Consider the following 23640-nt stretch of genomic DNA (forward strand, 5'->3'; position numbering starts at 1 on the left):
TAAATAGGTATGTATGCTATAAATATAGAAGTATATCTATTAATGCTTTTAAAGCATGTAATTATACAGCTTTTTTTTCATAATGACCTTTAACATTACACCATCACAGAGTCAAAGAGGGTATTTGGGGTCCTCTCCCATATAGCCAACACCTTACTGGTTATTTGAGCCTGGGCCCTTGGGGAAAGGGGAGACTAAAATTCACCTTCATTAATGACAGGTACATGGAAATGTAAAGATAACCTGAAAATGGCACAGTAAGGCCTCTTTGACTCCTAAATCTAATCCTATGAGGATGAATTTGAGGAGTAGCATAAATAAACACAATCTGACTGAAAGAACTATGACAGAGAAAAACGTCTGAAAAAAATGTTATGGTGTTGGGGGGAGAAAGATTAGATTGTGGTGCTCTGCGGGGAAAAGCTGAAGGTAGAGACCAACAGTGTCTTGTGGCAGAAAATCCTTTCTGCCAGCTTAGCGACGACAGTGATAAATATTTGCCTCAATGAGGGCCGAAGGTTGCTCTTCCTGGAGACACCTTCGGGGTTCAATTCCATCACTTACAGAGCATCATCAGAAGTACTGTTAAGAAACCCACCAAAGTATGCAAAATGTCACCAGGTTCTCTAGCTGAGTTGCCCTGAGATGTAGGTGAAGTCAAACAGGATGTGGAAAAACCCAGAGGCATGGGAAAGAAGCAGCAAAGTGGGAGTTCAAACGTTGGAAGACCCGAGGCTGCGCAGAAAGCTGCGAGAAGTTGAACTCGAAGCGTACACAGTAACTGTTACTCCTGTAACCGGCGGATGCGCCTGAACTGCCCGCACAGCGCCCGGCTGCTGCTGCTGCCAGGCTCCCGCGTGCCCTGGGGCTCGCTGCCTGCGCAGGGGCTGGGGGCAGAGTAGGGACCCGCACCGGGGCACCGGGCTGGGCTGCTGCCGAGGGGCCCCGCGGCAGAGCGGGAACACCAGCGTGGCGTTGGCGCTGCTAAAGCTCCCCACCTACAGCCAGCGGTTGAAGGAAACTGCAGGGCCGGAGAGGAGAAGCAACATCAGGAGAGCTCCGACCACCCGTGACTCTCCCGGGGGCGGCCCCTCGGCGGGCACAAAGCCGAGCTCGGCCGCTCTCCGGGGAGCAGAGTGCCGCTGTCCCGGTGCTGCTGCTCATCCCTTCCTTCCGCCGGGTGCCGCCTTCGCAGCGCCCGCCCTCCATCGCTCCCTGCCCGCTGCCGGCGGGCGCGGGGCCGGGGCAGCCGCGCCATGGAGGAGGCGGCCGCTGCTGCCGGGACACCGCGGCCCGCGTCTGCCGCTGCTGCTGCTGATGCTGCCGATGCTGCCGATGCTGCCGATGCTGCCGAGCCATCGCCCGGGGCCGCCGCCTCCTCTCCGCGCCGGCTGCTGGCGCTGCTCGGAGCCAAGCTCTGCACCTGGTGAGTCCCCGGCCTCCACGTGGAACCGCGCGGCGCCGGCCTCCCCGCCCGCCGGCTTCCGGGCCGCCCGCCGGAGCGGGGGAAGGACGGGAGGAGAGGGGAAGCGTCCGTGCCGCTCTCGGCGCTTCGGCGGGCGGCGCGGCTGGGATGCGGAGGCCGCTCTGCGCCGCCGGGAGCAGCCGCGGGGAGCCTGGGCCGGAGCGGCCGCCGCGGTGCGGGCCCGCGGTTACGGCCGGGGCTGCTCGGGGCTGAGCTGAGCCCGGAGCCTTCGGCCGGCCCGGCACCGGGGAGCCCGGGGGAGCTCTGGCCGCTGCCTCCGGAGCGGGTGCTCTGATGCCGGGGCTGCTCCGGGAGCGCCGCCGAGCTGCAGCCTGCGGATGCTGCTGGGCGAGAGCGCTCGGGGTCGCCTCGGCTGAGCGCGGAACTAGCGAGTGACGTCTTGACTCTGTTGAAGTAGGACTGTGCTCTCACACATAAACACATGCATTTGTATTTTTTGTTCTTCTGTTTTCCGTTTTTTTCCCTGCACTTTATCTGTTTTGTAGTTCTCGATCATTATGAAGGACAGGTCATGGGGGATAGCAAAGGTAATAGAACAAAATAACTGAGACGAAATGTGGAGTCCAGAAAGACCAATATCCCCACTTCCTCCTTCCGTAAATCAGCTTGGGATAGAGACTCGTTCAGGTATATCTCTTGAAATATGAGCACTAGTTAAGCATGGAAAACTTGTGGAAAAATACCTGCCAAGCTGTACAGACAAGCTGGTACTTCAGAAGCACTATCTTCATGAGAGCAGGACTGCATCCTCAGACTTCTAGACCATCCATTTACAGCTTCACTTCCCCTCTAGAGGGGGAAAACAGTCCCTGTTTAAAAGGCTTTTTTTGAGCTGTAAGTTTGGTCACTAATAGTTATTGCATAGGATTTGTCAGCCAAGGTTGTGCTGGCTTTCCTGCCAGTCTCGTGCTCATAAACTGTAGTCTGGCTGCTGGACTATGAGATGGTGTATGCTGGCCAAGAAGAGCCTTATTGCAGTGAACAAAGTCTCATCTTTGTTGGTTATAAGTTTTTCTCTTTTCACTCCTCTTGCCTGTGAGGAGAGAACCAAAAGGCAAGACAGAAACTTGTTGACTTGTTCAGTAACCTCACCTATGCCATTAGTTTTGCCAACGGCTACACTAAGGGAGTCTATGGAAGGTATTTGAAAGAAAATCAATAGCTTTCACTGAATTTTAAGAAGTGTTGTCTGAGATACTGAATTGATATTTTTTCTTATTTTTTTCCTCCAGGTGACAGCAGGCTCAGCCACTTCAGTTTTGTTTGAGGCCTTTCTGAGTCGTAGGAAGGTTTAATAGTTGTATGTAATAAACTAGGCTGGGTCTGGGTTTTGTTGTGGGGTTTTTTTTCTGCTTTTTTTTGGTTTTTTGAGTAGAACCATTAGAAAATATATTTCTGATGCTTTTCTATTTTTTGCTTTTTACTTTGCAAATTAAATTGACATCAGTTTCAAAGCAGAACATGGAAAAACTAACTTCTGATGATGTTAGTTCTTGAAAATATATTCTGTTCTTCTTAGTTAATTACTAATTATGTTGCAATATGGTTTGGTCTGAACCTGCATTTTCCCTTAACCACTAGCATGAAAAAGTAAGATCATTGAAATTAAAAGGTCACTTCCTCTCCTGTTTAGGAAGGGTTCGGTAGTTAAAGCTAACTGCAAGTACACACTGTACGTGAACAGTGTTGCCAGGATTTGCCATGTCAGTATTAGATTGGTGGCAGAATTAAAATGAATATTTGATTAGCTGTATTTTTTATAAGTTAAAAATTCACATTAAAATTACAGGATTTAGTAAACTAATTGCCAGTAAAATTGTTAACTATGGTCTTACTAAATTTCCTTTAACTTCCTCCTATATCAATTGTACTTTAGTATCTTGGTGTATTTTTTAATCTGCATTTCACATGGAGCCAAGGAAAGCCAGCCTGAGTTTCTCATGATGTTGAGAGCTGCACATTGTTCAGTGTACACTTTAGACCAATTTGTGGCAAACTTTCATGCTCTAAAAAGTCCCAAAATGTCTTTAGTTTTGCTCAAAGCCATAGATACAGCTAGCTAAGATAGGGTGGCTGAAGGGAGGGGAGGACTAATCTTAGTAGCTCTCTACCAAGCATTAAAAGCCAACAATAACCCACCCCGCCCAGCTATGAAATGAAAGGCCTTTTCAGAACACTTACCTTGCATCATCTGAGACTCCAAAGTGAATTCGTCTTTTCCAGTGCATTAAAAAAAAAAAAAAGCTGAGAGGATTAAGTTCTGGCATGGAAAAGTTAATAATTAATATATTTCAAAATCTGATCAATTATTAATAAGAAAGTCCCTGTCATCGATACTCATATCAATAACAAATTGAATGGAAACTTGTGTCTTTAAATCATTTTTCTCAGAAGAAATTGTCATACAAAATTCAAACAGTAGGATTTAAAGTTTGCTCTCAAGTTTAGAGAGGATCAAACATATTTTTTAAGATATGCTATGAGCCCAGTGCATCATGCCAGGAGCATGGTGATGTCATCTCAATTTGAAGAAATTATTTTTCATGCTTTGGCAAGTGGTATGAGGGAAACCATTGCTGCTTCCTGCTGAGGCTTCCACCTGGCACTGGGGAGCAGTCAGGGCAAGAGGCTGTTACCTTACACACAGCTGAGAAAGCTGCCAGGTATGGAGCATTTTGGGATTCACAGAAGACGTTTTTTGAGGGCAGTTTTCCACTAAAGACTAAGTCTTTCTGTGTGTTTTTTGATGTTAACATTTTGAATCTGTTCAGGCAAGAAAAAAATTCCTTGAATTAAAATAGACAAAAATAGAGAAGGGCATGAGGTGTGATGAACCCTGCTTGCTTTGTCAGACGCCTTTGTTATGTAGTACTGCCAAGACATATATTAACTAAATAGCAATGATTGCTAGGGCAGTAACCACAAAGCAAACAGTTCTGGAGGTTCTGGACCTGCCTCTGTTCCCAAATGCAGAAATGCAAGGAGATAATTCCTTAGGTACTTTGAACGGGGGAAATTTGGTCATTAGAAAAGCTGAGGATTAGTTTAGTGGAGTTACTCCACTGCAAGAGGGCAGATGGGTCTGTTTTGTTTTCAGTAAATGATGGTTGGAGCAGCTCAATTGTTAACAAATTTGAGTGGCAGCAGGTTTCCCCCGTTTTATCCTCTCACTGGAACATGGTTGCTATCCAGTATGCCAGAGGGCTGCACGTAGAGTCCAGGCCTTTGCTGTAGAGAAGGTGCTGTAGCTCAGGAGGAGCAAAGTTGCCCCTTGCAACTCATCTCCTAGACAAAAATGTTTAAAGCCCTACCACACTGAAGTCCATGTTAAATGAGCCTCCTTAAACAAGCTTGTGGGCTGGTATTGCCTGTGCTTCTGCCCTTCTCTGTGGCAACACCCAGCAGGTGGCTGGAGGGGAGAGGGGGAGATTATGTCCAGATCAGGGCTTCTGCCAGCCAAGGCAGCTTTGACCTCTCCTGGTAGCATATGGACAAGTGCAGTTCATTCTGTGCAGCACACAGGCTTTGCTCCAGTAAAACTGCAGCAGTTTTGCCCAGTCATGCCTCTGTTCATGTCTGATCCTGACCTCCACACTCTCTTCCCAGCTAGTACAAGTGCAGGGTGAGTTTAGTCTAATAAACTGCTAAATGCCTGCTGTGTTACTTGAGTGCTGCTGGTGAAGAAGAAACATTTTTCTGCTAGTTTGGGGCAATAGGCTTTATTTGAATAATAAAAAGTTCATGTGTATTTTTTTAAATGCTTGAAAACATGTTTTTGTATGCTGTTCACCACAGTGTATCTTCCTTTGAATTTCGGTGGGTCTTCTGTCACTTTACCTTCTGCAAAGGAGCCAGAGTTTGCAGAGCTGGCAAACTGCAAGCTGGAATCCTCATCCATGCCTGCTTGAAATTTAGCTAACTTACATCACATTTGTTCTAATGGCAATGATTAAATTCTTTACGTGACTATAAAAAGATATTTCTGCATCAGCCAGAATAATTAGCCAAAATGTGTCTGAGTTGTTCACTAAATAGCATAGACCAGAATATAAAGAAATTAAAAAGAAATCAGTTAAAATATAACAGAAGTGAGGTTACTTCAATTTTTTCTCCTGCTGTTTTTAATGAAAACCACCCACCACACCCACCATATGTATTTTAGAGATCTGTTTAGAAATGAGAATGTTTTTCTTTCACACACCAGTAAGAGTTACTCAGATGAGACTGGACAGTACCTTACAAGATTGTCACATAATATATAATACTTAAGAGTGTGAATGTGCACCATTCCTGGGATTGGCAAGGCAAGCTGTAGCAAACATGGGATTCAAATCTCTTGGAAGTACAGTGTGGCTGGACTTTGTAGAGATTTGCTGTCTCATCAGAATGGACTTGGAGAGAAAAATGTGCCCAGCAGCATTTTCAAAGTCAGAAGAGCTTGGTGTCAGGCTGAATTGAAAACAGGATTCGTGCAGGTGCATCGGAGTCTGTGTAAGGAAGATGCCTCCCTTCCAAAAGGAGGGATTGATTGCATGATTGTGGTCAGGTTTAGCACTGTCAAACACACCCTTCTAATTGCCTGGCAGCTGGATTGTGCAGCACAGCAGAGTGAGCTGGTACTTACTGTGTTGGGGTCACCCACCTTGGGAAAACAGGCAGTGATACTCTCAGGTGCTGTGCCTGACACGTGGGTGTCCTGCCAGAAGTCAGCGTGGAGAGATGTGGGCACAGGGTAGGTGCAGAATCCTAATGGGGTCCTTTCTTCCCTTGCTTGATTAATTTGAGTGGAAACAAATTTATTGATTGTGCTGACAGTTAAATTGTCATCAGTAGTCTTCAGAGTAAACAGATTAAATGTGAACTTAGCAGACCTGTACAGCCAGCACAGGGCTGAGCTGTCACTGTGTATTGTGCCATGTGCAGAGACTTGGGGTGGTACAAATTAGCATAGCTCCACTGGCAGGAGAAAGAGCAAGCCAGAAAAATCCCATAGAGTTACATGCCCCTGTTTGTCTTGGAGCATCTGGAATAGGTCATCTTACATTAAGTGAAGAATTGCTACTAAAAGAGCATGAGATTTTTTTTCCTCTTTTTTGTCCCTACTGGCTGTGGGTGGGACTTGAGCTGTAAACGCAAACATGATCTTACCCAAAATGCATTCTTAACTCCATCCTCAGCTGCAGCAGAACATGATGTGATAGAACTGAAAAAATCCACAATAAGTATTAATTATAATAATTCTTATTATAAGAAAGATTTATTTTATGGTGAGAACAAGCAATCACTGGAATGACCTCTGCAGGATGTTGTGGAGTCCCCATCACTGGAGGTTTGCAAGATGCAGCTGGACAGGGTGCTAAATAGTCTCCTCAAGGTTCCCTTTCCCAGGAAGGTTTGGACCAGATGATCTTTCAAGAGCCTTCCAAACTGAACTGTTATTTGGTTTTATCATTAATACTTTTGTGTTCCACTGCTCATCTTAAGGTCTCAGCTCACTACAACTCAGGTCTCAGACGAGCCTGAAAGTAGTTGTGCTTTATCTCCTTGTTGTAGATCTTTGTTGATCAGTCAGGGTGGAATTCAGTGGAAACAAAGGATTTAACTCAAAACTTGCTTAATAAGAATAGGACCTGCTATTGGCTAGAGCCTGCCCAGGTGACCTGTTTGAAGATCTTTGCGAGTAACTGCAGTCTCCATGGCTGGTGGTTTGAGCTGGCCTCACTTCTCACGTGGCTGTCCTGAGGTCAGACTAAACCTTCTGTGTACACAAAACCCTGCTTACCTGTAGGTAACAGGACAACATTGGTAGGGAGTAGGAAAAAAGAAAAAAAGTGTCAGTCTAAAAAAAAATCATTTTTCCTGTAAAACTAGAAAATATTTTATTAGAAATGTGAATGTTTAATTCTAAGCTTACTGTTTTGTCTTTTATGTTCACAGGCATATTTGGAAAACTGTAATTCTGGGCCAGATGCTCTCCTTGTTTATCTGTGGGACTGCTGTTACAAGCCAGTACCTGGCAGACAAATTCCATGTGAATACTCCAATGTTGCAAAGTTTCATCAACTATTGTTTGCTGCTTCTGGTTTATACAACAATGCTGGTATTTAAGACTGGTATGTGAAATACAGGATGGGAGATTATTGTTCATCTTTTTTTTTCTCTCTTTTTCTCTCTTTCTTTTCCTTTCAGAATTCGAAAATTAAGACCTCAGTACTCCTACTAGTTTTTGAAGTTCCTGCTTTATAGCAACACATGGAAGTTAATTTCACAGGTTAAATGTGCATTTAATTTGATGTAATGTCATATCTGTTTAGAGTTTTGTGCTCTGTGGTTTGAAATCATATGTTATATTAGGAAAAATAAGATTTGTTTTAACACGCTTTGTTACCAAAGGCTATTTAGTATTCCTCCAATTATTATTAATTTACTCTTTAGACAACTCTAGTCTTGCTGTGTTTTGTTTCATGTGGAAGAATTTCTGTGCTTTTCAGCATTTGTATTGTCTCCTCCCAGGCTGTGTTTCCTGTTATTGTATCTTAAGCAGGGACAGGCAAAGTCAATCTTGGTATTATTTATGCTTCTAAAAAACAAAATTCCTGTGCAATGTTTGGTTGGAAAGAAATACATATTGATTGCTGCTTTCTTCTAAACAGGCAGTGACAGTCTCTGTCAGATTTTGAAACAGAGATGGTGGAAATATATTATTGTGGGACTGGCTGATGTTGAAGCCAATTACACGATTGTAAAAGCCTACCAATACACAAACCTCACAAGTGTGCAGGTAAGGACCAATCTCTCTTTTTGAGCTGTTGCTTTTATTACAGTTTTGGACTGGTTTCTAAAATGAGATTCATAGGACAGACATGGAAGCTATTTAAGCCTGAAAAGAACTTTCCAGCATCTATTTTCTCTCTGCAGTACAGGGAAGAGCATCCTGTATCATGAATAACCTTTCCAGGAAGCAGAGAAGATTGGCTGGTAGAGCTGTGCCAGCTCTTGAGTTGAACCCTAATTATTTTGATAAAAGCACTTCTAAGAGTTTGCTGACAGCCACTCAGTTTTTTCTCCTGACACAAAATAAAGATTTATGACCAGATTCAGTCACTCAGTGCAGGTTCTTACTGATGACAGTGAGGTGGCTCTTTTGCCTACTCCTAGAAGCTACAGGAGGCATTGTGAGATGCAACCCCACCTGTGAGACACACTGAATGTCAGCTGGTGTTGCAGCCCATGCAGGGGGGTACCAGCCTTGTGGCTTTTGAATGTGGCAGTTCAGGGCCCTCTCTGAAAGAGGTGGAAGGAATTCAGCATAAATAAAGTAATAGTAGACATCCTCTCCAACACCAGTGCTTGATTCTGCATTGCTGCTTTAGGATAAATATTGTGTTCTGAAAAAGCTCTGTAAACAGAAGGGCTAAAGCTGGGGTTTCTTTGTCACACTGCACAGACAAAAGCTGCTGGAAGAGTCAGTGCTTTCCTCCTTCAGTCTCCTGAGCTTGCAGGGACAGTTTCCTTGAACAAACTAACTCAGAACACTGAGCAAAGTGGGAGTAAACCCTGCCTTTGGCTGTACTGTTAGTGAGCTGTGTCAGGCCCAGGTTAACTCACTGTGTTAGTGTGGAGTAGGGAGTGTGTCCATGTTGTGCCAGTTCATGCCTGCTGTTACCAGTGGTGGGGATCTGTGGCTGGGGTCATGGCCCCACTTACCTGAATAAAAAAAAATAGTAACATGAAGACTTGGTGGTTAGCTGGAAAGGAGTCAGTGTTTTACAGAGTCAAAGTAATAGGGGTTAATGTTTAAGAGAATTACCTGTAAAGCAATAAACTCCTGCAGTCTGGGCTCCCTTTAGAGAATTGCAGTAAATTTTCATTGCAGTACTGAAGATCGATTGTGTCTCTTGGGTTGTTTTGTCACATTTCCATTTCATACTTATGTGTTATGACTCATTAGGTCTTTAATCTCCTTACAAATAATGCCTAAGAAATCAAAGTTTTGAGAGTGACTTGTTTCAGTCTCAAGATTAAGTTAAGCTGGTAAGTTAGACACTGTTTGACCTTATAGTTTACAGCTGAAGAAGCCAGGACTTTGATCCAAGTTCTCAGAAATAGTAAAGCTATTCCCATGATTTCTTTCATAGAAATTAAGAAAGAATATATATAAAATAGATTGTCCTGTCCAAAAAGCTCAAGCTTTTTCTGAGCCTTTTTCACTTTTGGTAACCTTGCGACTGATCAGTTCAGTAATTGCAATTTTTTTGCAATTGCCCTGAGGTTTCTTGCACATTCTCTGAAGTTGCCAGTTTCTCTCCATTGTCAGAAATGAGATACAGTGAAAAAAAACATACAGCAGAAGCCTGTGATTTGTTCTAGTGCAAGGCATTTTCTTTTTGTTTTTGGCAAGCGATTTTGCAGCTACATCAGTACCCGTGGTTCAGAGCACCCAGCCTGATGGCCTGTCTGCAGTACTGGCTGTGAGTGGATTCCCAGGGACCATAAAAACAACACAGGGGTTTATGGCACCTTCCCAAAAGCCGTGTAATCATTGTTAAAATGCTGTCTGGCTGGAGCTTCACTCACCACCATGAAACATAGCTTCAAAGATAAGTTTTTTTCAGCTCAGCAAGGAACTTCCATGTATTTTCTCACACACGCACACACAAGCAGAACTGGTTTCCCTTGAGTTCTCAAATACCAGCATTTTACAGGAGGGGTTTGGAGATTTTTAGGGTGATAACAGTGGGATGACAGCTCTCATTTCTTGGTAAATACAGACAAAGACTTTGGTCCACAACTGAACTGTTTGGCTGTGGCTGAGGCAGTGCCAGGATACTCCTTACTGCCAGCGTCCTTTTTTCCCTGTGGCAGGACTTGACTGTGCTGCAGTTTGACCGCCTGTTATGGCATGGAGCTGAATTGGGAGAGGTTGAAGTTGGATATCAGGAAAAGGTTCTTTCCCCAGAGGGTGGTTGGGCACTGGAACAGGCTGCTCAGGGAACTGGTCACAGCACCAAGCCTGACAGAGTTCAAGAAGCATTTGGACAACAGGCACATGGTGGGACTCTTGTGGTGTCCTGTGCATGGCCAGGAGTTGAACTTAAAGATTCTGAAAGGTTCGTTCCAACTCAGGATATTCTGTGATAACAATTATGTGATTTATATTAAAAAACAAGCAGTATAGCTGTGGTTTGATGTTTTTAACGTGTTATTGGGCACATTTACCATTTGCTCTGTAGATAATTCAGATAGAAATGTTTTTCAGGCAACTATTGACAGATTGTCAGCTGATGGAAGAGTTCCAGCCTCAGTAGGAGAAAATAAAGGATGAGCCCCTGGGGCTCAGCTGGAGGCTGCCCTTGGGGAGCCTTGTGGGGAATGAGCAGGATGAGCAGTTGAGCATTCTTGCTTACAAAGCTGTCCGAAGCTGGCAATTATAAGCAAACCAATGACCTCCAACTGTCTATGATAATTTATTAACCATTATATTAAAGCATCTTTTAATAATTTACCCTACTTTTAAAACCTCCTATAAACATTGTGTCCAAAGCGTGCCACAATGTTTTGTTGAGTCAAAACATTTGTAAATCAAATCACCAGGTTATCTGGTTCCCTCTCCCCCCCTTGTTAAAAATACAGGCTAGAATTGAATAAGATGAGAGTTTGAAGAGGCTGTACTGGAAATAGTAGTCAGCACCACAGTACTGCTGTAAATGTTGTAAAACCTCAATAAATAAACTTTATTTTTTAATTGGTTCCATTGACACAATTTATTGTGGTATTACATCTGCTTTGCACTTCTTTGATCTTGATCCTGTACAGAAGAGCTCTGTAATGTACTAGATGAAGGGAAGGTAATATCCAGTAGATGGAAATCTGATTTCATCTGTCTGTAATTGAGGGTAATTGTCTCCTGGAACAGATTACCAGAGTGTGTTCTTCATCATTTGGTGCCTCTGTGCCCTGGCTGCAAGTCCTCTAACCATGGTGCTGTGGTTCTCCGGTGTGTTCTTGGTCTGGATGCAGCAATTCCCCATCTTGCATTACTGAAGGAGCTTCTGGCTCATTATGTACTACTCTCATATCCTAATTAAGATGATTTTTAAAGGGTTTCTACTTTTTCTGTTTAGGTTGAAAAATTGTTTGGAGATTGGAAGGCTACATGCTAACATCTCAGTTAATGGGAGTGAAAGCTTACTTATTAGTAGAAGAGTTATGTCTATTTTTACCCCTCTGGTAGATATACCACCAGAGGGGTAAAAATTTTGCTTTCTAATGCTTGTAGTATTTCTTGTTGTTTGATACTAGTCAAAACAGTCAAATTTGAAGGAAATTTCAGAGGTTTTCACAAGTCTAGACTAAAGGTGAGATAGAGAACAAGACCTGTGACAAGATAGAAGATCACAGTGTGATATTTTCCATGGTGTAAAGTTGTATTGAAATACTTGGTATCACATACTGAGACTTAGGTAGTTGTAATGTCTCATAATATGGCCTGAAGGAGTACTTTTACACTTCGTAGACTTTACAAACTGGACAAGCTGGAGGCAATCCAAGGAGCAAAGACAAGTAGATGGAAGGATTAGAGGCACTGTTAGGATTTAATCTTTAATAGCTGCTCTTAGCACTATGCTTCTAAGACTTTACTATGTATAGTTATGAACAAGTAGAACCAGACTCATCATCAAAACGTTAACAAGTTTGGTTGAAGCCCTTGGGAAATGGCACAGCACAGAAGTTAACTGCAGTGGTGCACTGAGGCAGGCAGAGTCTGGAAATAAACATTAAGAACTAAGAGCTCTTGTCATGATTGCAGGGATTATACCCCAGTCCTACTGATCTGGATATTTTGTTGGGGCTTCAAGAGGCCGGGTTTTAAGGGCTGACATTTGAGAGTAATTTCTCAGGAATCTTTGGGAAGTTGACTGTATGTTCTACTGTAGGCTGTTCCCTTATGTGGCACTCTAATGAGACAGGTCAGGAAATACACCTTTCCTTTCACAAATTCAGAAACAAAACCTATTTTGTTGAATTAAATATTAAACCAATTATGATTAGCACAGTGGTCTTGATGGTATTTGATTATTTTAGAACAATATGCCTATCTTATGCTGCAGTGTATCTTCTTCTGTATTAAGTACACAGCTAAGTCTTGCTGCTTCCTGTCCTAAAGGGGAATAGGTAGAAGATCCTTGGAAGTGTCCAAGGCCAGGTTGGAGTGGTTGAGTGGAAGGTGTCCCTACCCATGGCAGGAGGGTTGGAACTAGATGAACTTTAAGATCTCTTCCAATCCAAGCAGTTCTGTGGTTATGGGTGGGTCTAACAGCAAAGCAAAGATACATAGAAACTTATACAGAAAAAATAAAGAAAGGAAAGATAAGGCAGAGCATCAAACCCAAAGTTCCAGGGTCAAGTCGTTGTCACAGTCACATCAATGTAAAATTAGATCACTTGTACCCATCAATAGTTCCATATTTTTGCTTTGTGTACAGGGAGCCCCGGGGAGCAATGCTGTTTCAGAGCAGCACCTTAGCATTCGTTTGTGAAGCTGCAAAGATTGATTAGATTCATCATTTAGAAGAGTTTCTAAATCAGTGCTTTCCTACCAAGAGATAGTGGACCCCTGTTCCAGCTCCTCCTTCACTTGCAAAATGCTTTTAATGGTGAAATATGGGTCTCATCCCTCTCTTCTACTGGGGCTGCTTTGCAGGTTTCCTTAACATCTGATGATTGGAAGTAAGATCCTGTGCATTTGTTTTCAGGATGTTGCAGTCCAGATTTGGGGTGGGTTTCTAACTCAAACAATTTTTCTGCACACACAGCTCCTGGACTGTTTTGGGATTCCCGTGCTGATGGCTTTGTCCTGGTTCCTTCTCCGAGCAAGATACAAGATGATACATTTTGTTGCTGTTGCCATCTGTTTGCTGGGTGTGGCAACAATGGTGGGTGCAGACATTTTGGCAGGGAGGGAGGAAGGTGAAGGTAAGGAGTCCTTTATTGTGGGGGGGGAAGAGCAAAGAGATGGTTCCTGCTGTGGACAGGAACTTGTAAAGCAGAAATAGTAGCAGATACAGTTCTGTTTTAAAAGAGAAGATATTGCTGTTTTTATTTCTTGTCTGGGAAGAGGAGATGTTGATTTTATGGGGAGCTGTGGAATTTCTTTGCTTGTATGTTTGGAAACTTCTACCACCCTAAAAAAAGCCCCACTTGTGTTAAGTTTAAATTTTGCTGCTGTTCGTTAGACAATGTGATAAAAAGTCTCATTCCCGAAAGCTTGGTCACTTTGACTGTCATGAGAGATGGTTTAATAGAAGAAGTGGCCTATGCCTGCAAACCTTGTCTTGTTTATACAGTATCAACCTGCTGGCAGCCAGACTTTTCTGATTTGCAATTCTCTCTGGGTACAAGTAACACATAAAAAGTTGCTCACAGCAGCTGACTTCTCCTGGGACCTCTGTGAGGGAGGCTGGGCTCTGGGACCAGGAGCCAGCAGGGTGCAGATAAGGACAGGTCTTGTCTTCTCTGTGACAGATGTCTAAATCAACCCCTATCATAGCAATCTTATTTGGAATGAGAATTTTGAATTTTCAGAGCCACAGGCTATGATAGAAGGTAAATTTCAGGGCACTGCCTTCATCAGGCAGCATAGAGATAAGAATGTGTGCTGTTATTTTGGGGGTCTTACTGTAGGTAAGACAGGTCAAACTGAAGTTCAGCTTTACTGCTATGTGGTACAAGTATCTTGGAGGGAGAAGAATATTCCCCTGAGACATTAGGAAGTTGTGCTTTATTTGCTGATCTGGGGATCCTTACTGCTGCTTACCCTCATATTTTAGACATATTTTCTTAGTGATTGCTTAGGGAAGGAAATTTTAAAGCAATCGAAGGATTTGAACAGCAGTGATCCTCTTGCTATTTAGCTGAAGCACAGAGACATTAAATGGTGAGTGATGGTAGCACAGGGAGTCCCATTTGCAGTATAAATACATTGCAGCAGGACACACGGTACCACCCCTCTGCAGTGCCCACTTAGGACATGTCCTAAACCTGAAGCTGAGTCCAGGCCACTCCAAAATCAATAGGCTGATTTTAGCAAGCCCTGAATCAGGCCTTACTGCAAAAGTGGGGACAATATTCCTGAAATGCAGAGAGCATCTCTAACTGGGATTGCTCAATTCCCTGCAGGCCTGAGGTCAGCAGAAATAGGATTGGACCAGATGATCCAGCAGGGTCTTGGCTGGGATGAGATGTAAATCTGGGTTTAGCTCACTCCACACTGCAGGGTGAGGTGAGCAGGCAGCAGAGTCTGTGCTCAGACACTCCTCTGCACACACAGGAAGGGCTTCCTTCCCCCTTCCCCTGGAATGAGCTAGGAAGATAGAGATGTTCAAGATAAATTTGCTTGCTTTTTTAAGGAAAGTTAAAAAGTATTTGTGGCATTACCCTTATTGTGGATTAATATTTCTGTACAGGTAGTGACGTGGTGATTGGAGATGTCTTAGTGCTTCTTGCTGCTTCTTTGTATGCCATTTCTAATGTGGGTGAGGAATACATTGTGAAAAATCTGAGCAGAGTGGAGTTTCTAGGAATGGTGGGCTTGTTTGGGACTATTATCAGCGGTCTACAGCTGTAAGGATCTAATATTTATTTTAAAACTAATTAAGAATATACTACAGATGATTGCTTGTATACCCTGAAATGATGTTATTAAATTCTTTGTTGCATCCGTATGTGGCCTATATGGGAGTCCTTCCACTTGAATTGATTTTTGTTGCTGATCAGCATCTGTTTTATATCCTTTTTATTTGCATTACTCCTATTGCAGCAGTTCTAAAGCTAAACTCCTGCAGTTGAACACATAGGATACTTGGCTGTATTTTTTATTTTGTTGATGTTTGTGAGGACACTCAGTATGCTGAGGACTGTTCATAGGACTGTATTTCTTAAAGAATTTTCTCTGTGGAAAAGATTAGGAGATAATTGTTAGCAGGAGATCTTCCATAATAAACTCAAGTTTAAAATGAAGCCATGTATACTCTTACAAATAACCACATTTGAGTAACAGCCCAGATGCACTTAAGTCTGTCTAATGAATTATATAGTCCTCATTTCTCATCATTATAGTTAATAATTTCCTCAAATGGTATATCAAATAAAACTGAATTGCTGAAGGATTAAAACGCCTGTGAAGAAGGCATAAAAATTAAATAACAGTGCTCTTGACTTTCAGGCACTTTAATTTTTATGTCTTTTTTCATGCTTGTTAGATGTTTGAGCTAGTGTCATTCAGTAAAATTTGAAACAAAAAAATGAATGGCTTATAGATGAAAAGTTTCTTATATATTTGGTAATTAAATTCTCTATTTTAGTATGATTTTTTTCCTTTTTTACTATATTATATCTTTTCTCTAACTCTAGAGCCATTGTGGAACATAAAGAGATAATGAAAATTCAGTGGAACTGGAAAATTGGTATGTGTATGACAAAATAATGTGCATGTTACAGAACACTGGAAAATTATAATCATTTAGACTTTGAATGGTGGGGCTTTTCTTTCTCTGAATTACAAGCAGCATGAATACTGTATTTCACAAGTTTATTTTCTTCAAACTTTGCAGCTCAGCAAAGAGAGAGGGTCTGCAGGATTGAACATTAAAACAGGTTTTGCATTTTACATAGTACTTGAAATAATTTTTCAAAATAAATTGAAATAAGTAAAAAATGAAACCTGTTTAATTACTGACGTGTTTGTTGTTGAAACATCACAAGAACACTCTTCTGTTGTCCTTCCTAAATGAAGTACAGAAAAACTTGACACATTTTGACCTGAACAGAACTAAATGTTATCAAGAAGCGTGGCTCTAAATTTCTTCAGTCAACTCCTATGTTATGTAGGAATGAACAAGAACTTTCTTGTATATATACATCTACATCTATATATATATATATATACATCTTGTATATATACATATATATATATTCTATACTTTCTTGAAGGTAGAGTTATTCTTGCAATATAAGGTAGTCCTTCATGCTTCTCTTGCATGTCCATTCCCATATCTTTTAGGAGATAGAAATGCATAGTTTTAAGGCATCTGAAGGATATCAGTGCTCTATAAAATCATATTCTGTGCCTGAGGTGTAAGGTGTCACCTTGTTTTGCAGCACTACTGTTCACAGCCTTTGCCCTGTGCATGTTTGGGCTGTACAGCTTCATGCCAGTTGTGATTAAAGTTAGCAGCGCAACCTCCGTCAACCTGGCGATTCTGACTTCAGATCTCTACAGTCTCTTCCTTGGGCTTTACCTGTTTTTTTACAAGGTGAGTACATTCATTCCTCCTCTTTCACATTCCTTCAGTTATGTTTCTACTCCAAAATTATGAATGAAGTGTAATGTTCTTAAAAGCTCCAGAACAGCCGTTTGCACCTGCACATTTCTGCAGTTTTTGTCATTCATTGTTGGCAGGTGTCAGTCAGGAGGAGTCATGTCAGTTAATGGCAGAGCCTTGCACCATTAGCCAGAGAGCCACTTTCAAACCATTTCACACTTGAAGGGATAAGTTAAGAGACAGTAAATAATTTCCTGAGGTGTAACAATAATAGAGTTCCCACTGAAAGCCCTTTGTGGAATTGTATGTTAGATCTGGTTCATTACTCCCAAGTGTCAAAGGAGAGGGTTTGAATCTCCCTTTCCTGAAAGGCATTTGGTGTCTGGAAGAGGACTGATTTGATTTTCAGAAAATAATACTTTCTTTCAGAAGTTTAATCTGTTCATTACCAACATTTTGCGATGAGAATCAAGCTCTCTTAGGGCTGCTGCTAAGGAGAAACGAAAGGATCTGAAAAAATACAGATAAATGTATTATTCTCTACACTCTCCAAAAGGCAGTTACTTCTATTGTGCTCTAAAATATTTTTGGCAGGGTCTGCTCAAGCTAAATGACAGTGCTGAAAGGATTTCATTCCACCCTCCACTTTCAATCCAGAATCTTGTGAGAACCTAGTTCATTAAAGTAATTGGAGTAATTGAGTCAGCAACTCAGTGACTGGAAGTGCTTGTGAGAGTGAGAAGCTTGTGAACTTTGCTTAGGAGCTTAATTTGTATTATTCCATGTGGTTGCTTTCTCTTCAGCCAGAAGCTTTTAGGTCAGATTTGTTTTCTGAAAATGAAGGCAGAGCAGAGTCTGGTAATGGTAGGGTCTGACAGCAGCTAGATTTTCCTTTTCAAGAGTCTCTTAGCTCAGCTTTCCTCCCTGTTTTGGGTTCCAGACTTTGCTCCAAACTACAAAGCATCTATTAAAAATGAATACAGGAAGCAAAGCATACTTATGGTCTAACAATTAAATCCTTTCTGAGTCACTTCCAAATGTGGATTTTGGCACCCAGATAGCTTAACTCAAGAAGTGATTATAAATTTATATTCATTATAGTGAAGAGGAAGAAGAGCTTTGGAAGGGATATATTAAATTTTTATTTTTCGCGTTTTTAGCTTATTTTGGGAAGAGGTTTTTCTGGGAGCAGGCCATCTCATAATTTCTAACAGTGAGGTAATCTGGTACCAAAAGGAGAAATGAACAGATGAAGACTTTGGGATTATGTTGAGAGAACTTCAGATATTTATTGAAACAGGAACTTGGATCTGGGATTAGAAACAATGAAGTAACAAAAAGGGGAGCAATAGTAATGCCACATCTTTAGTGATCAGAGGATCTGAGATAAGTTATTTTCTCATCTGTTATCTGAGATAACCATGAAGTGAGAGCCTAATTTTGACATGGCTCTTAGCAGTAGAAAATCTTATTGCCAAGTTAACCATATAGTTTCTTTACCTATGGGGCAAAGGAACCAAGTAGGATGTTTGCTGGATTAAAAAGCACTCTGGATACAGGAATCTACAAACAAAAAAATACAGGAAATTATTATTCCCTATTAATTAGTATTCCCCATTATCAGATGATGTTCACAAAAGGCAGCTGGAGGCTTGGCTGGGCTGTAGAGTGGAGAGAGCCATGGAGAGCTCTGAATTGCCAAGGTCTGAGCCTGCTCTGAAACAAACAAACAGAAGAACCACAGTCAGTGGCTGCAGCAGAAACCAGGCCCAGGAATTGATAAAGTTTTGATATGTGCACAGTGTTTTGCTAATGCACTTAACTTTTTGGCCCCAGCATGTCTGTTTCAAGTGAAATGTGAATTTTTCATGCTGGCTTTGAACTCTTTTTTATTTTTTCCTTTTACTCCATAATGAATCCTTGCTGTGCTTGCTAATGAACTCATTATATAGATACCTGTAATCCCTCAGGAGATGTTGAGAAAGATCTCATGCATTAGCTGTATAAAGCACTGTAGAAGGGAGTATACATCACAGACACTAGATGGAGATACAGTCCTCCAGTAACATTTAAAGTACTCTCTAGGCTCTGCAGTGGGAATGAGGATATCAGCTGCACAAGGTATGACTGAAATCAGTGTCTGAAGCAATCAAGTTGTTGCAATATTTGAAATTAAAAAAAAAAAAAGAAGAAAGAAAAAACCACCAAGTTCTCCTCGAAAGGGGAAAAAAAAAAAGAGTATAGGTCTGAGAGGGCAGCATGGGTGATGTTCACCTGTGTCAATAAATGTAAAAGTACAGGCAGGACTTGAGTCACAGCTACACTGCAACAGCTTTGGCACCCTGCCTTGGTGACTGTATCTACTCCTGGAGGAATTGACTCATCAGGATCAGAGACACTTCCAGCCTTGTGGGCACTGTGCTGTGAGGGATCTGCAGTTCCAACAGTTCCAGTTCCTGCAGTTCCTGTGACTGCCCAGCCACAGGTCCTTGCACACAGGCACATGCTCACTCAGGGCCTTGGGCTGGAGAATTTGTGCAGGTGGTTGGATACAGCCCCAGGCTCTGCCCATTTGCTGGGAGCAGTCAGTGGGAGGTGTGACCATGGGTGATCCTGCTGCCTCTTTCAGTCTGCTTTTTTTTTTGTGTGCTGCCATCCAAGAGTTTCCAAGCCAAGTGACTGCCAGCTAGGAATTGCAGTGCCTAAATTCTAGATGCCTTAGTCTTTTTTGGAGGAGAGTCCACTGTCTAGGTCCTACCATTAATTTCATCCTGATAAACTAGAACATATTTTTCAAGCATGTCTAAGGAAGCTAAGGAAGTTAGAGGATATTGACAGAGGTGTGTAGGATATGCTGGTCCTTCCTCCTAGTATTTAATCAGTGTGGTTTGACAAAAGGAATATGGAGGATTTTAATAAACCTGCTGAAAAATGTTCCTTTCTGTGGATAACTTCAACACCTGGTATTATTGAATCTGGTGTTATAAAGTATTTGTCTTTCTGTCAAGGTGGATGAATCTTGGCAATTACTGGAATTTTAACAGGCAAGTGAACAACAGAGTGCCTGATGTACCTCTGCAATTTTACTCTTTAGCTCTCACCACTCTTCACAGCTTGCAAATGCCAATCTTGTAAAAGGAGCCCCAGCCTCTGTCCCCTCAAGGACCTGTTGGGTGTAAAGAGCAAACTGGTTTTGATCCAGCAATAACACTCATCTAGCCCTGCAGATGGCTAGAGATCTGTGCAGAGAACTAACCTGGTGGCTTGCAATAGCACGGAGATTCATCTTGGCCAGAACTTGAAATACTTGCATATGCTGGATCAGAATTCTCGTAGGGGTAAAGTGTTTCAGTATTCCTGTGAGTAAACAGCTTTCATTCAGTATGTCTGTGTTTACACCCAGTTGTTCTCTCTGTTAAGATTCATGCATGTAGACCCAAGGAAACTCCTTGTCCAACAGTCTTGAGAACAAAGTGCAGAGAAAATCAGTCAGTGGCCCAAGTCTTTGAGTAAATAGAGCTGTTGAATTCTGGTTTTCAGACGTGAATCCAGCTAATGGTGATAATCCTCATTAAAATAATTTTTACAAAGAAGGGTAGCTTTCACATTATTGAAACAAGGCAATGTTGTGTTCTTACATGCGGCACGTTCTTACATCAGGCGAGACTTAATGCATCTCTTTTTCTCCTCTGCCAGTTTTCAGGTCTCTACATCGTGTCCTTTGTTATCATCATGGTGGGCTTCACGTTGTACTGCGCCGCTCCCGCTCCCACGGCAGAGCCCACGGCCGTGCCGCAGCCTGGCCACGCCGGCCTGGACAACGCGGCCCTGAAGCTGGAGGAGAACGACGGCGAAAGCCCAGCCGTGGCTGTGCAGTTCTCCAGGGGAGAAACTGTGGTGCTCAGCACCAATTAAAGGAATGGCAGCACTTCAAAACAGAGATTTTTTTTTTTAATTGCCAAATTTCCCTCAAATATTAATCCAGAGAACTGTCCTACTGCCAAGGCACATGTCATACTGTGCTGGGTTTAATGCACTTGATAGACTTTTAAGGCCAGATCCTCAATCAGTGAAACTGTATTGATTTGCCCTTGCAGAAAATCTGGCCTTTAGATGAAGACAGATTAGTATTTATGTGGAGTCTCTGGAAAGTGAGAGACTGTTATTTTTAAATGCTTAATTAACTTAACAACAAATGCTTGGGGAAAGAAACTAAGCCAAAGCAAGCTCCCAGGTCACTTAATGGGGAACAAAGATGTTTTATATTGCATTAGGGACCTAAATCTGCACGATGCTGTCTGAGGGCTTCATGATTTCCACCCCTTGGTGCAGGGTGCCCTCAGACAGCATCTTGCAAAAGCTGCTCAGCTACTCCCAGGACCTGGTTCAGCAAGCCACAGTGTATTCACACACCTTCTACGTGCCAGTGGACTTCTTTCCTCTGGAAGGAAGGATGGAAGGATTTGCCAGTGGAAGGATTGGCTGCCTACATTCCACCCAAATGTTCGTCTCTTCATATTGCTGCAGTCCCTGTCGCCACTGGGGCTGCAATTTGTATTTTATTTTGAATTTTGCTAGTATGGGAAGTTTGAGTATGTGTTTTTATAATTCTTCCTGTTTCTCTCTGTGGCCTTTTGTTTGGTGCATTCCTATTAGCTGTGGGGGAGGCAAAGGCAGGCTCTTCCTCTCTTCAGTAGAACTGAAAGTGGGTTTTTTTCTGGATGAGGTTTTAACAGAAGTTCACTTCTCAGTGAATTTCTCCCTGAAATGGGACACATTTCTGCTGAAAGAGTTGTAATAAAATTGGCATTTCTTCAAAAAATTGAATCAACTAAGCCAACTCTCACGGCAACAATAATGACATAATATCCAAAAGGGTAGATGCTTCCAGTAGATACACTAGCAATTTTCATACCCCTCTTTATATTTACAATAAATGATGAAAAAATACAAGGCTGCAGTTTTAAGATCAGTAAAACCATACTGGGGTTTTGTTTTATTTTATATTTTGTACAAGCCTTAAGAGCTCAGGTGTATGAAGTAAAAAAAGAATAAAGTATTCAGCAGCTGGACACTTGGTCTTGGTTTGCTTATTTTTTAAGCTAGGATTTCTTACTGCTCAAAATTGTTTTCATTAATTTTGCCAACTAAATAAACCTTTTACTGGCTAAACTTTGCTCTAGAAGGAAATACGACATTTTCTGAAGATACTGGTGATCAAATGACACTGAGTGGGTTTGTGCTTCTGGTGTAGTTTATTCAAGCAATATTTTCCTGGAAAAATCTTACCTGATTGTTTACAAAAAGACAACAAAGGTTCAACAAATACTACAGCAACAGTTGATGCTTTTCACTGTGTCATTCATGCACAGAAGTGTGAACAGGTGCTGTTTTATGGAAAGCATTTGGGTCCTCTCTCATGTAGAATGCTCTTTTTGAGGGGGGACGGTATTTATTTTATTTTATAAAATTATGTGGTAGTAACATCAGAACACAGATCAGTGTAACATAATGTAGATTTTATCAGAAAGAGCATGGGAGTGTGTATTGGCTCAGGCTTTGGCCGGTCTTCAAAACACGGGATCATCTTGTGGTGTGGTGAGAGTGCTCAGGCAGCAGCTCATCTTCTGGCATATAGACCACTGAAATACCAAAACTGTGTAAAACGTGGCTTGGATGTTTTAAAATCCACAGCCTGGAGTTTTTCTTCCAAGGCTTTTAAAATCTGACTCTAATGAGAGGTTGGAATCTGATTCAAGCAAATTGGACCAGAGAGGACTTCTGCAAGGAGAAGGGAGCAGTGTGGGGCAGCTTAGATTCCCCAGCATGGACATTGGGACACCTTAGAGATTTGACACTTATATTCTGAGTTGAAAACTTTAAAACTCTGTTTCACAGATACAGACTGTGATTTAATTTCTTATGCTGGGATTTTACGCCATGTAAAAGATTTCCTGGAATATTGTGGGGTAGCTGAGATTCACATGTGCTAATGCTACCAAGAAGGTCTTTCAAGCTCTCAGTGAGGACAAGGTTGATATTTTTTGTCAATCCAATCAGATGACTGTGCTCTTGCCATCCTCATGATGGCTCCCATTTATCTCCTTGTGATCCTGCTGGATGCAGGCACCTCTGGCAGCCTGGGACAGTGGCCAGCCACACACTGGTGGTCATGCACACCTGGTGTCCTGCCTTTCATCACCTTAAATTTCTACTGCATCCCTGTGGAATGGCTGTCTGGGTGGAGAGGAGGCAAAGTTGCCTTGCAGAAGAGTTCTGCATCACAAACCATGGTGTGGTCCAGGCTCTGGGCACGTGAGGTACTTGAAGCCTGACCTTGCAGAGTCCTCAGCACGGGATGCTGGCCCCTTGAACCTGCTTTGTGTGGGAGGGGGCCAGATATATCAGTCATCCTTGCTGTCTGTCCCATGAATCAGAAGGAAGTGGGTGCAGGCTGTTGAAGAAAGATGCATTGCTTCAGAGCACAAGTGACACAGGTATTGCTCGTGGGGAAACAAATGTTTGGTTAAGGAATCACATATGCCAGATCCTCTGGTACCTCTGAGACAAGGTCAGTCTTTAACATAAATCTTTCTGGAATATTGGAATAAGCTGGAGAAAAAAAATAAATCCATCTGTCACTTGCATTAAACACAAGAATCCAAATAAAAATGTGTGACATCCAGCCTTCCTCCAAGGTTTGGTTACAAAACAGCAAAAGTTATCTGGCATCAAAATGTCACGGTGTGTTGGGAAGTAAGAAATTAGTGTGGCACTAATTGAGTCCTAACATCTCTAGAGCTTGAGGGAGAGGATGGGCTTGTGGACATC

The 23640-nt window shown here is 42.2% G+C and overlaps 1 protein-coding gene across 1 annotated transcript; it reads left to right on the top strand.

Moving 5' to 3' along the window:
• Nucleotides 1-733: 733 nt before the first annotated feature.
• Nucleotides 734-21881, top strand: SLC35F2 (solute carrier family 35 member F2). The gene is made up of 8 exons (XM_054654376.2): nt 734-1426; nt 7424-7599; nt 8140-8267; nt 13303-13462; nt 14953-15109; nt 15899-15951; nt 16646-16800; nt 20506-21881. Exons 1-8 carry the CDS (start codon nt 1257-1259, stop codon nt 20722-20724), a joined length of 1218 nt encoding a protein of 405 aa, XP_054510351.2. The 5' UTR covers nt 734-1256; the 3' UTR covers nt 20725-21881.
• The last annotated feature ends 1759 nt before the right edge of the window (nt 21882-23640 follow it).

This window comes from Agelaius phoeniceus, chromosome 2, assembly GCF_051311805.1.
Source record: "Agelaius phoeniceus isolate bAgePho1 chromosome 2, bAgePho1.hap1, whole genome shotgun sequence".
In the NCBI taxonomy this organism is placed as follows: Eukaryota; Metazoa; Chordata; class Aves; order Passeriformes; family Icteridae; genus Agelaius; species Agelaius phoeniceus.